Here is a 12,675-nt window from a genome sequence, read left to right as displayed (position 1 = left end):
CTAGTTAACCTTTCGAAGAGTTTCATTTGTCGTATAGGTAGTTAAGATGGCTCCTTATTAATGATATGTCTGTCATCTTTGCACAGGCTGCTAGTTTAAAGGGCGGAGAGATATCAATTAGAATGCGCCAACCTACTACATGTAGACTTATTAACTCAAGGAATTATCAAGTTCATCGAAAGGGCTACTTAAGATCCCCCATCTGGAGGGCACACTTAAGGAATTCCTTTCAGGTTACCGTTGAACCAAACGTGCTTCGAGCGTCTTCGCTACCAGTAATCTACTCGACACCCAAGGTAATGTCGACATGGACCATGGATAATATGAAATCACCTAAGGAAAACACTTTGAACGTTAGGTACTTTAAGAACTAAGGATCGAGGATATGTTTAGCTTTGATTAACTGCTATTGTCTCGGTTAAGCTTTTTATCTTGGAAGGCTAAGCGTTCTAGCAAGTGAAGAATATTAGGAGATGCATATTTGCTATTAGTTAGTATAATATTAGAAAACATCGCCCAGGGTTTTGTCTTGTTTGTATCGGCTTACAAAGTACAATGTTGTTAGACAAGCAAGGGAGCCCGAAACCAATTACTTATACGAGAACAGTGTGGCAAGAAAGAGTAGAACGATTACGCATTTACTGTGAGAACCAATTTTAACAATATTATCTTTCGAACCAATGCTCCTGAGATGATTCCGTTTCTGCGACGTAGTCATAGCTTACCTAGGTACCTAGCATTAAAGGATATACAGAGAACCCGCCCCGATATCTCCATTATATTAAATGTACGTACACGATAATTCAGAAACGGTTATTAAATGCGCGGCTATCTGCAGTTTGCTAGTGGGAATTACTTAGCTACAGATACACGTGTTAGTAATAAAGCGGACATGATTTGCCTCCATTTAGGCTTAAGCAAACGTTCCATGGGAACGCACCTAAGAGCTAGTATGAACAATATAGCAGTATACGTTGCCATTAACGGTAGTCGCAGACAATCGTTACATCGGTAGATTAAGATTCTACAAGATTGCCGGCTGCATAAGGGATCCTAGCATTGAATATCATGGCTTCATGTTGGTCCATTACAACTTGTCTCGGAGAGTGTCATCCGTAATATATTAGTTATAGTTTCCGACTTGACTTTTACATAACCAACATCCGAAGTGACGGAAATGTGTATAAGGATATTTGAATTCAACGAAGTGTCCACGGCATTAGTGGCACGGTGACAAGACCGGAAAAGATACCTCGATGCAACATAACGCATAATGCCGAAAGCATGACGTATACAAATCTGCGTTAAGGGCCGCTTTGTTTGACTATCGTGAGGGGTTTGATATATGAATTGCTTCAAGAAATCAGCTTTCGTCGGGATAATGATAGGTACTACTGCTAAAGCGGTATATGGGTGGTCAGTCCCATAGGGTATAATTAATCTCATTTGATTGTAAAGTGAATGCTGGGGTAGTTCCGAATATTTAGATACCGTGGAACTCGGAATCCCAAGGATTCGTGGGGGTCGGATGGATTCTCTCACGATTTTCATGCATTATAGCTTGACCGGGCACAGGTCTCTCAATGCAAGATTCGGCTTTATAAATGGATCGATATGGTCTATAGCAGAAGGGCTATGCAAGTTATGGCCCTTATACGACTAGTGTATCTCTCGCGCTTCGGGTACTTGCTTCTCTCCTGGTTCTATGTAGAGAAGGATTCCAGCAACGGAGACCCGCAGATACACTGATCGGCACGACCCTGACAGAGCGCCGTTGATGTCAAACGGCGTGGGTAAGGCGGCTTCGATCGACAGGCACAGCACTGCAAGCTTGTCGACTAGAAGTTACCTTCAGCTTCGAAGAAAGCTAGAACCTCGTTGTGGTCATAGTCATCAAGAACTTGCTATAACATCTTATCTTCCGAGATGGTTTGAACCCAAAACTAGACTGCATCTCTTAGTGACTTGAACGAATGATAATAAACTATTACCGGTCTGATAAACGATTATGTTTTAAGACTTGATTCATCCTTGCTCGACGACATATCCCGCGCTAGCCGTGGTATATCACCTATAGATATGAGGCATCACAGCAAAGAGCGATCTCGCCAAAAGACGTGCGGGTCCTCCCGTCAACCACGCTACCTAACCACAACGCTGGGAGTGGAGCATCTTTCAACGAACCGAATTTAGTCTCTCATCCTTCTTTGCGGGATGGGAAAGCCGAGCATGGCGGGGGGAGTACGGCGCAGCGAGGGGGGCCAGCTAGCACTAGGTAGTCTGATCCCCGGAAAGACTTTTCGGGAAATTGATCTCGCCCACAACTCAAACAGGTTTGATAGAGTATACGATTTTAGGATGTCGAGGGATAAAAAACCGCGTGTCTCCATTCGCGCGTCTACATCTTGTGATGGACCGGTGAAATAGAGTGATTATTCGACTAGTCCGCCCCATCTGCAATATCGCAGACCGAATTTCGGCAGTATAGCGTTACATGAACACTCAGCGATTGCAGCAGTGAGTAGTAGTAATAAAGGAACTACAGAGTTGGCCGAGAGAATCACACTTACGTATTTACATATACCTAGAATCCTGATTCGGAGGCTGGCACTTCCCATTGCAGGTGGCCTCATATATCCCGTAATACCTAAGAGGTTGACAGCCCTAAAAAAGAAACCGTTCACACATAATACTATGGGAGCGTCGCAGTGGCAGATAGGGTAGGAATCATGCAATACCATGGTAGTATTGTTCTCTTACTCTCCCCGTGCCAAAGGGAGCACAGAATGCAGCTATGGGGACAAGCCTGATGGTTGGAATATGCGGGTCTTTGGGGAAGGCGAATCGCGAGCTCTCTCGAGGTCGTTTTGGGTGGTCTGGACTGTCGGTATGCGGAGACAGACCAAGAACTAGGGCAGGGGATGAATTGGCAAATCTCCAATAGGATTGGTTTCCCCACATTGGCTTCTGTCACGCTTACGCCGGTGGTAGGTCCTAGACATGCTCGTGGACGATGTCGCCGCCGGAAGTCCCAATTGGGCTAACCGGCCTTCTTTGATTAAACCCGTTGAAATATACGGATCGCGGTAGCCACGGAAATTTATAAAACGAAACTTGGTTCTTCGAGTCGACGAGCTTCGTACTATTATATTCTAATTGAAGACTGCGAAATCCTTCATTACAACCCGTGGATTAAAATCTGGCTCAGTCGTGGAACGAAACACTATATTGAAGTATACTTACTACCTATTCAACATGCCGGGAATAGACTTGGACGGCAACCATTCAAATGGCCACACGAATGGCCGCACGAATGGCCATACCAACGGAATTGCAAAGAGTTTCAAGAACCCGTCACTGCAAGTTACCGAGGATCATCAGCTAAAGTTGGTTGATGCTCCTATCGAGGAACCCGGTGTCGGAGAAGTAACTTTGCAGATCAAATGCTCAGGTATCTGCGGGTAAGTTTCATTCTTGCGTCTCGAGTATCTCGCATGGCGAACTGCTAACTTCTAGTTATATAGATCGGATATGCACCTTTGGAAATCGGGGCGCATTGGATCTCTTGAAGTTAAGGGCGATTGCATCTTAGGACATGAAGCTGCTGGTATTGTGCTTAAGTGCGGAGAGGGAGTGACCAATCTCAAACCAGGTGAGTCTACTTTTGATCCCGTACCTGTGCGAGGTTGTGCCTTGCACTTGGCAAGATCTTTATATGTTGTGCTAACTGGAGATCTTGTTCGTTTGTTTAGGAGATAGAGTGGGAGTTGAGCCCCAAGAACCCTGCGAAAAATGCTTTCTGTGCATGGAAGGCCGGTACAACCTTTGTGAGGACGTCAAATTTTCGGGAATATGGCCCTACAATGGAACCATCCAGAGATTCAAGGTTCACCCAGCAAAGTGGCTGTACAAGTATGTGTGATCAAGATCCGCTGGTCTATATGTCCAGATCACGAGGCTATTCGCAACTAAGACAGAGCTGACAAGTCCTAAGGATCCCAGACAATTTAAGTTATTCCGAGGGTGCACTGCTTGAACCATTAAGTGTAATACTCCACGGCATCAACGGAGCTAATGTGAAGCTGGGTCGCCCGACGTTAGTTTGCGGCGCAGGTCCAATTGGGCTCGTTGCTTTAGCTGCTGCGAGGGCATCTGGTGCTCACCCACTAGTCATTACAGATATTGACCCAAAGCGTCTCGAGTTCGCTAGGGAGTTCGTCCCACGTTGTCAAACATACCAAATTAATTCAAAGTTGAGCGCCGAGGAAAACGCTAGAGAGATCCGAAAGCTATACGGCGAGGATGAATATTCGGCCCCAGCATCAGTAATGGAGTGTACTGGTGTTGAGAGCAGCGTCTGCACAGCTGCCTTCTCTGTTCGCAGAGGAGGAACACTGATGGTGATTGGGGTGGGAAAGCCGGTCATGAATAATATTCCTTTTATGCACTTATCCCTTGCTGAGGTCAGTTGTTAAGATAGTGGTGCATCATTTTGGGGAAACAACAGCTAACGTAATACTGTTAACATAGATTGATCTCAAGTTTATCAACCGATATCGGGACACCTGGCCGGCCGCTATACAATGTATGAGCGGTGGCATACTTGACCTCAATAAATTGGTCACACATAAGTTCCCGCTCGAGAAGGCCCTCGATGCGTTTGAACTAAACGCCACTACTGGTAACGGCAGCATTAAGGTCCATATTGTCGATGATTTTGAAGCGTCGTTATAAGCTGGAAAAGCAAGCCGAATATGAAATTTCTTGTACATAAGTTCGATATAATTGTTATAAAAGACTTGCGAAGAGTAACAAGTATTAGATGTCCTATCGTTAATAATTACTCGACCTTCATGCGCCATGGCCTAAGGTCCGAGGATCTTGGTACGGCTATGCAGAAGCAGAGGTTGGCGAGTGCTAAGTTCCGAGGCGGGACGCGAACTCTTCGCCGATAGGAATTCAAGGGACGCTGCATAATCGGACATATCTCCGTGCTAAAGCGAAATAATATCTGGAACAGCCACACTCGTATCCGCCGTGCGAGTGTTCGTGTAATGTTGGGTCACGTTGAACATATCCGGGAAATTTAGTCACACGCCGCTTTCCAGTCTCATATATCAGATATCGGGATATTCGTTGTCGTCAATACCTTGTGACATACTGCCCCACGTTGGACAACTTTTATTCTTCAAAGCAAGGTAATGCAGCATCACTACTTCCCTTCTTTCTCGTATATTGGCTGATCCCGAGCGGTGGATCGGGGTCGCGAGATTGCGAGGCGGTATTTAAGATGGACCGCTCTCCGAAGGTTATCAGCTGCTTTCGCGAAGCTTGTCACGACGGTGAGCTCTAGTCGACTATGTGCGGATATACGTGCGGACACAATAACTAAATTCTAACCCCGTGGATAAATAGTCTCTTTAAGGAAAGACATATTTGAAGACATATTTGTTGAACCATGAGCCTAGGAGAGACAGATAAGTCGTTCTCGATACTTGCCATTGACTCTGATTTATAACGTGATGATCTCACCATCTGGCCAGAGTAGAGTTTTGAATAACGCGCTATTGATGCAAGCAAGTTTTGTGTATGGTGTATGTAAGAGGTAGGGAACTTACATGTATGTGGGTTGTATGTGGGTAGGTAGGTAATGTGGTAGGTAATGTTGTTGTGTGTTTCCAAGTTAGTATGCGGCTGATTTTCAGGGTCCCAGTGGCTTTGAGGGCGGTGGCGCTTATCACTCTTGACGGTTTAATTCATACTATTTCTTATACTGTACCTGCATAAGGCATAAGAAAACCGGGATGCACGTATGTGAAAAAAAGGGTACATGTACTAGCCGACGATAATCCTATTGGATTACTTGCATCTAATAACTATAGCCTAATGCACTATACGAAAACTCTTAGTTACATCCCAATTCTAATTCCCAATCCCCAATCCCCAATCAATACAGCCCCAATCTGAAAAAGGCAAGTCCGTTTTAAGCAGTTCCCCACTATATGGAACTATGGAACTAGTGTATGTACATAGAAGGAAGCACTGGAGATCACCGTACAGGATCATCATACTGCAAACTTGAAACGTCGGCTCGTGTATTTTGAGGTAAGCTTGAGCTTACCTTTACTCATCATACCGACATTAGACTTTTGACCTTCCCGGCTTCTTCAACCTCCTCTCAACCTCCTCTCCGCCTATCTCGCCTATCACCCCACCCCAATTTTCTATCCATATCACTCATTTTACTCCCGTCGCCACACCAAACCGGTCTCTAGTGGGGTTTAGACCCCTAAAAAGGGGAAATTATAAACATATTCTTCTCTGATTGCCGATACGGGCATGAGAAGCTCTTGATTTTCAGATCGTGTGCTTGGCATCTCTTCCGACTGTTACCTATCATACCCATCCATACTATTCCATACTGCTAATGTTTGTCGGTTTCGCCGTTTGCTATCGCGATCTGTAGTCCCCGACATCCCCGTCTCGCGCGAGGACGCATTCCTAAAACATGAGACACAGGAAAGAGATGCCTCTAAATGTAAAGATCGGTACACCAGATTGTCTGCGAGTTTGCGGCATGCATACGCGATGATGCCCCACGGCTGGAGTCGCCTTACTATCCTACTCGGTTCCCAGTTTAGATATCGGCCTCTCTGAGTCTTGTCAAGGCTCGCTGCGCGTAATGAGTGGTGAAATATTATCGTGATGAGTTCGAATGGGCTCTCAGTTGCGTGACTGTTATCTGAACCTACCTGTTACCCGTCGCGCGGATAGCCTCAATTTTAGGTCTTAATCAGCTCCCTAGTGGGCTAGCTTATAGATCTCCTCCCACATATCGAGCATGTCCATGTGGTGACCCCCTGGCTTGAGTTACACGCCGTCCAACTAAAGGGCCATAATCATGCATGGGTCATGAGGACGTACCGTAGTAATAAGGATGGGGATCATTCCTTCGCTATTGATATTTGCGAGATTGATCTCGGGTCCACCCCTAGCCGGTTCGGGTTCACATACCCTGACGTGCGAAGTTGTATAAAATATCCTCAGACCTGCCAAATGTCTTATTGTTAAGTTTGCAAGCCCGCCTTCGTTGCAAACTCAAGATCGTCGCTTCAAGATGCGGTGGCATTTAAGCTTGTTGCCCTCAGTATTACTGCAAGTAGGACTGCTACAAAGAGGTGCCGTCGCTACGGTAGCCTCTATTCACGACTCGTCATGGCAACCCGAATATGTGCTTCATGTAACCTTCGAGGAGATTACTATGAACTGCGAGCAGCGCGAGTCGGTGATATTCAATGGCACAATGCCCGGGCCTCCCTTATACTTGAAGGAGGGGAAAACAACTTGGGTCAGAGTATACAACGACATGTCTGATCTCAATTTCACGGTGGTATGTAAGAGCTAAACGGCTAAGACACTGGTGTACGTCCTTATCTGACTCATGAATCCCTAGCACTGGCATGGACTCACCATGCGAACAGCGCCTTTCTCGGATGGAACGCCCATAGTAGCCCAGTGGCCAATAGCTCCGGGCAGGTTCTTCGACTATGAGATACACCCTGAGATAGGCGACGCCGGTACCTATTTCTATCATTCTCATATTGGATTTCAAGCCGTCACAGCCCATGGGCTATTGATAGTAGAGGATCAATACGAGCCGCCTTACGAGTACGAAGAAGATATCCCCGTTGTATTTGCGGACTGGTACATGAAATCGGACGAGGAGGTAGAAACGGGTCTCACGTCTAAGCCCTTTAAGTGGTCAGGCGAACCCGATGCCTTGATCTTCAACGACCGTACTGGAAACAAGTCGTTCGAGGAAGCACCCGACGACTCTTGCAAGCCATACATCGTCGACGTGGAACCCTCAACAACATACCGATTTCGATTTGTTGGTGGAACTGCTATCTCATTCGTACAGTTTGCCATTGAAGGCCACCCCGAACTCACCGTAATCGCCGCCGATGGGCTTTACTCGAGACCCGCTATTACGGATCATATCCAGATTGGAAGTGGTCAACGATTCGATGTTTTGCTAACTACAAAGAGTGAAGAGGAACTTATTGCAGACGGGAAAAATGGTCAGTATTGGTTTCGGTTCGAAAGCCGTGGCCGCCCAGAAGATACGGGAGGATACGCTCTATTACAATACAACACCGATGATAGTTCAACAACGAAGGCAAAGAGAAATGCGATACGAAAACATTGGTCACCCAATCCACGAGACGGAAAACATAAGGGGGGTAAATTACCGAAACTCCCTGATAAGCCGCCTGTTACTTTACCTCCAGATGGCAATTCAATTCCTAAGTGGCTAGAGTATACTCTCTCGCCCTTGAATGTCAGTAGTCGATTCCCTACGCTCAAGGAGGTAACCCGGACTCTATACATCACGGTGAGCCAGGATATTATAAACGGCACAGACGACGGGGGCACAATAAACGGCTCATTGGTGTGGGAGTAAGTATCAACTTAATACATCTATAACTAGCATGAGAATGGATTATTAACGAACAACGCAGGCAAAACAAACTGCCATGGACGGAAGATGAAGCGCAGAAATTGCATTATATACCGTACCTAATTCAAGCCTACATCGAAGGAAAGACGCCAGACTACAAGGCAGCATTAGCCAATAGGGGATGGGACCCTAAAACGAGAGCATTCCCGGCCCTAGTTGGCGAGGTCCTAGATATTGTGTGGCAAAGTAATTCGGGCCCTACAGGTGGCTTCGAATATCATCCTATGCACGCACATGGCGAACATTACTGGGACCTTGGATCGGGTAATGGTACATACGATGCGGTGGCTAACGAGGAGCACTTCAAGCATTATATACCTATGAAACGAGACACGACGATGCTGCATCGATATGCATCTAAGGGCGCCGATAACACCACGTCCGGCTGGCGAGCATGGCGAATCCGAGTTACAAAGGACAATGTGGGTGCCTGGATGATGCATTGCCACATCCTGCAACATATGATTATGGGTAAGCCTAGTTGATTGACACCTCCTTAAGGTGGATTTATTGAATTTTTTTTTTTTTCAATGCTAACATTATCGTGCCAGGAATGCAAACCGTTTGGGTGTTTGGTGATGCATTGTCGATCCTTCGGGAGATCCCCCCACCGTACATAAGCGGCTACTTAGAATACGGCGGCAATGCGTACGGCAACGAAACAGTTGACCCGCTGGTCTTGGAGTATTATACGGAGTAAATGACTGGTGGCATAATAAACAATTCTTGTTTATTGTGTATACCTACCTCCTATATAGGTACTTAACATAAAACATGTCATGTCATGATTAGCGATCAAAAAAGATATCTAGAAGGGCATTTATTGGTTGGTCTTACACGAGTCTTACAAGGGAGCATTCTTTATTTTAATAACTGCATGTATTATATTCGTCCTACTTTACATACACTATTATACCTACCTTGTATTGATATCCACTTCTCTTTTCCCCAGTACCATGGGTCTAGTATAGTGTAGGTCCGTAAGTATAGTTGATTGACCTATAAGCGACACTATCTTTGAACCTGCGCCACAGCGTTGCAGCTGAGCTGAACTTCAGCTGCTCAGGTACCCAGAACAACTGCCGGGGTGGCCTGGATCAAAATGTGGCCGAGTTCTCGGCCAGTTCCGGGCCCGAGCTTAGATAACTGGTGGATTAATTCGAGATACGGAAGTGACGTAGGCTCTTTTGAAGGTTTTTATCTTTATCATAGGGAAGTTCCTGCCGGTCCCAGACATGCATTGGCCACTAACGGCAACAGCTGTGCGCTCTTTAATGAAATGGCAGGAACCTACATTTTGCAAATGGAAGTGACTAAGAAGGAAGGAACTACGAACTGCAGATACTGTACAAAAGTAAGCATTTAAGATTTAAATTCAGTATTCATTACTTCTCTAAAACATCATCTCTTTCACTCAATAACTACCTACATACTGGGGCCGGCTGTTGGGGTCTCCCCCAACCCAAAGAGCGAGAAAGATCCATTTCAATACCAACTTTTCCAGACTACATTATCGACACAGTACTCAGTACGATATGTCACTAAATTATCGCATCAAATCTACCGAACCCAGCGAACCGTACCCCACCAGGTAATCACAAGCACTGTAGAAGAGCCACCTTTTTCGTCTGTCGCAACTATCGGATCCAACAAGAGAAGGCATATTATCAAAAAGAAAGAAAATAAAAAATCAAACGCGCAAAGTCCCAGCCCGTTTTCTATCCCTTCTCTACCTAACTACACTTAATAAAGAAGCTTGGCTAAACCCGAAATAAACTATCCTAACCACAGCAACCTAACAACAACTACAAACACTACTATATCCAACTATATCAGGGCTTGCAACTACACAGCAGCCCGAAGAGGTTATATTTAACGTAGACCAGCAACATGTCTGCAACGTCATAGACCGGTTCCATGACAGGGCAAGGAACTGTGATATGGCCAAAGGGCAGATGGAGTGGATTGTGAAACGAGTAAGTTACAAATATACATGTCTCTTCCTAGCATGCTATGTAAATACTAACTTTTATAAAGGGAGACAATATAGACACACAAGAAAAAAAAGTACGACAGTATGGCCGACGATTTAACAGTCAAACCTAAGCAGCCATATAATATCACATCCAACCATGAACTAAACGATTCATCCGTACCCATACCACCTCATTTTCAGCCAATCACCATCACGATACAAAGGCGTGCCCCAACAACAAGCTAGTCAATCATAACCATCCCTCCTATCGCCAATATTATCGAATAGATGGTCAAAAACAACGATGATACGAAGAAACAAGTGGTTCTTAGGAAGCCATATCGATAGACATCGACCGATACATGGCCAGCAATGCTAAAATCAATCGCACGTTACAGAGATTATGAGATTAAAGTAGCGGCTTGGGTATCATGGTATGGAATAAGAAACTAGGTGCGATGTACGACATAATTAATATCATCCTTGGTAGAGATACTGGGCCGCTTGTATTAGGTGCGCTGTTACTGAGTAGATACCCCATAGCAGCCTCAACACCTAATAAACTACCCGATATTCGAGCAACCCAGAACCGTTGGACTTTGAGATGGAGGCTTTTAGAATATGTCTGCTAATATTATCTCCGACTATGGTCGGGAAGTACTTGATTCTACCATCAGCGGATTTCACTCTTACATGAGATCATTGACGTGTGTAATGATATTTTAGGCATGAAGCCCTGCTATCCTTTTTATCCTATTGAATTTGCGAGAGCACTCTCTTCTAGCCAAATTCGATAAAATAAAGTAACTCATTCCTAGAGTTTATGCCAACCGAGACCAAAATATTCTGGACTTCATGATGACGGGACATGTGGCCCATCAACCCCCCGCCGCATATCTGGACTACAATATGGACAAATCGATCCCTGATCCTAGTAGATATGGCCCAATATGCGGTCTTGTCGATACGCCGTCTGTTATAATATCCCTATTAAAAAGGATACGTTTCCTTCACGATATCTTCCACCTCCTTACCAAAGTCAAAGGGTTGACCTCCAACCATCAGTCGAGCCTTGACATCAGTGCGGTTCTCGAGGATTATCTTTCGAGCCATGAACCCTCTGGTTAGCACGTCGCCCACCTTATTGACAGCTTCAGCTTCCGGCAACTTGGGGAAATCAATAACGTTGCCATCCTTATCCTTTAGCGTCGACGTCTGCTCGTCCCACTCCCACTCCCATTCATAGTTGGGGTCATTCCACGCCCACGGGTTAGCGATGGCCTTACACTTTCGGGTGGCGCCGGCTGGTAGGAAAGGGACGACGTATTCGACATAAGTCCTCTGAACGAAGTCGGAAACGAAGTAAAGACCGGCGGGGGTCTCATCGAGGTTGGGTTTTATGAAAGTTGGGGTGGGTTCTTGAGAGTACTTGTACCGAGGATCGAGAAACAGACCCCGCAGCAGAGCGGCATGGTTACTGGCAAGTTTGAAGGCTTCAGCTGGGGTTGGATGCTTGATTTTGTCTCCGGGCATTTTGATAAGATAGTATGTATTCGTATTCGTAGCACTATTGGAGAATTGAAAAGAAAGAGACGGAGCTGAGACAAAGAGGAAGCTGGCTATCTTACATAGGACAAACCCAAGTTTAGTAGATTCTTATTTGTTAGTTGGTTCAGGTAAGTTTCAATACCTAGCTGCTTTAAGCTGCTAGAGCTGTTTTGGCGTGGATTGATGTGGTACGATGGAACTGTGGGGTAACTTGCATACAGAATTGTTATTTTGAGGAGAAAAGGCGGGGCGAATTATGGAAAGCTGACGTAGTTTGTTGCACAGTACGAAGTATAAAGAGACGCGTTTGAGAACCTTAAAGGAGCACAATGGCGTCGAAATAAGTGCCTAACAAAGACAACACTTTTGTAAAATATTCTATCGTGACATGTTAAGCAAGAAAAAATATAAAAAATCACTCTAATATAAAATAGGTTTTAAGCTATAATCTGATATAAATTATAAAGGCACTTTTAGGTATTTCGCTGAGTTATGTGGATAAGAAAGTGAACCTTCTGGTATGTTAGTACTTACAAAATCGGCGCTTTTTTGACGCTATTCTGAGGAGACAGGAAATAATAGCTCTATTCATGCATAGTGTATAGCTGCTAATAGCATATCATGACCCCCT

The 12,675-nt window shown here is 45.2% G+C and overlaps 3 protein-coding genes across 3 annotated transcripts; 2 read left to right on the top strand and 1 right to left on the bottom strand.

Moving 5' to 3' along the window:
* Window positions 1-3,072: 3,072 nt before the first annotated feature.
* F5Y00DRAFT_66504 (GroES-like protein) lies at window positions 3,073-5,061 on the top strand. The gene is made up of 5 exons (XM_048013986.1): window positions 3,073-3,461; window positions 3,525-3,652; window positions 3,753-3,912; window positions 3,995-4,463; window positions 4,531-5,061. The coding sequence occupies exons 1-5, from the start codon at window positions 3,256-3,258 to the stop codon at window positions 4,732-4,734; spliced, it is 1,167 nt and encodes a 388-aa protein (XP_047865352.1). The 5' UTR covers window positions 3,073-3,255; the 3' UTR covers window positions 4,735-5,061.
* A 2,056-nt stretch (window positions 5,062-7,117) lies between these two features.
* F5Y00DRAFT_261557 (putative multicopper oxidase) lies at window positions 7,118-9,221 on the top strand (the record flags this gene model as incomplete). The annotated part of the gene is made up of 4 exons (XM_048011226.1): window positions 7,118-7,390; window positions 7,454-8,460; window positions 8,523-8,992; window positions 9,073-9,221. The coding sequence occupies 4 exons, from the start codon at window positions 7,118-7,120 to the stop codon at window positions 9,219-9,221; spliced, it is 1,899 nt and encodes a 632-aa protein (XP_047865351.1).
* Window positions 9,222-11,108: 1,887 nt separating this feature from the next.
* On the bottom strand, window positions 11,109-12,233 carry F5Y00DRAFT_235645 (uncharacterized protein). Its single transcript, XM_048007592.1, has one exon. The coding sequence runs from the start codon at window positions 12,027-12,029 to the stop codon at window positions 11,487-11,489; it is 543 nt and encodes a 180-aa protein (XP_047865350.1). The 5' UTR covers window positions 12,030-12,233; the 3' UTR covers window positions 11,109-11,486.
* Window positions 12,234-12,675: the final 442 nt, after the last annotated feature.

This window comes from Daldinia vernicosa (assembly GCF_022497035.1).
Source record: "Daldinia vernicosa strain CBS 139.73 unplaced genomic scaffold F5Y00scaffold_20, whole genome shotgun sequence".
Classification (NCBI taxonomy): domain Eukaryota; kingdom Fungi; phylum Ascomycota; class Sordariomycetes; order Xylariales; family Hypoxylaceae; genus Daldinia; species Daldinia vernicosa.
Note: the sequence above shows the minus strand (reverse complement) of the source record. Positions and strands in the feature narration are given on the sequence as shown.

Excerpts from the sequence above, each read along its gene's own strand:
- F5Y00DRAFT_66504 (XM_048013986.1), top strand. The coding sequence starts at position 3,256 with ATGCCGGGAATAGACTTGGACGGCAACCATTCAAATGGCCACACGAAT. Across the intron at positions 3,913-3,994 it reads CCAGCAAAGTGGCTGTACAA|GATCCCAGACAATTTAAGTT; the intron begins GTATGTGTGATC and ends ACAAGTCCTAAG. Across the intron at positions 4,464-4,530 it reads TGCACTTATCCCTTGCTGAG|ATTGATCTCAAGTTTATCAA; the intron begins GTCAGTTGTTAA and ends CTGTTAACATAG.
- F5Y00DRAFT_235645 (XM_048007592.1), bottom strand. The coding sequence starts at position 12,029 with ATGCCCGGAGACAAAATCAAGCATCCAACCCCAGCTGAAGCCTTCAAA.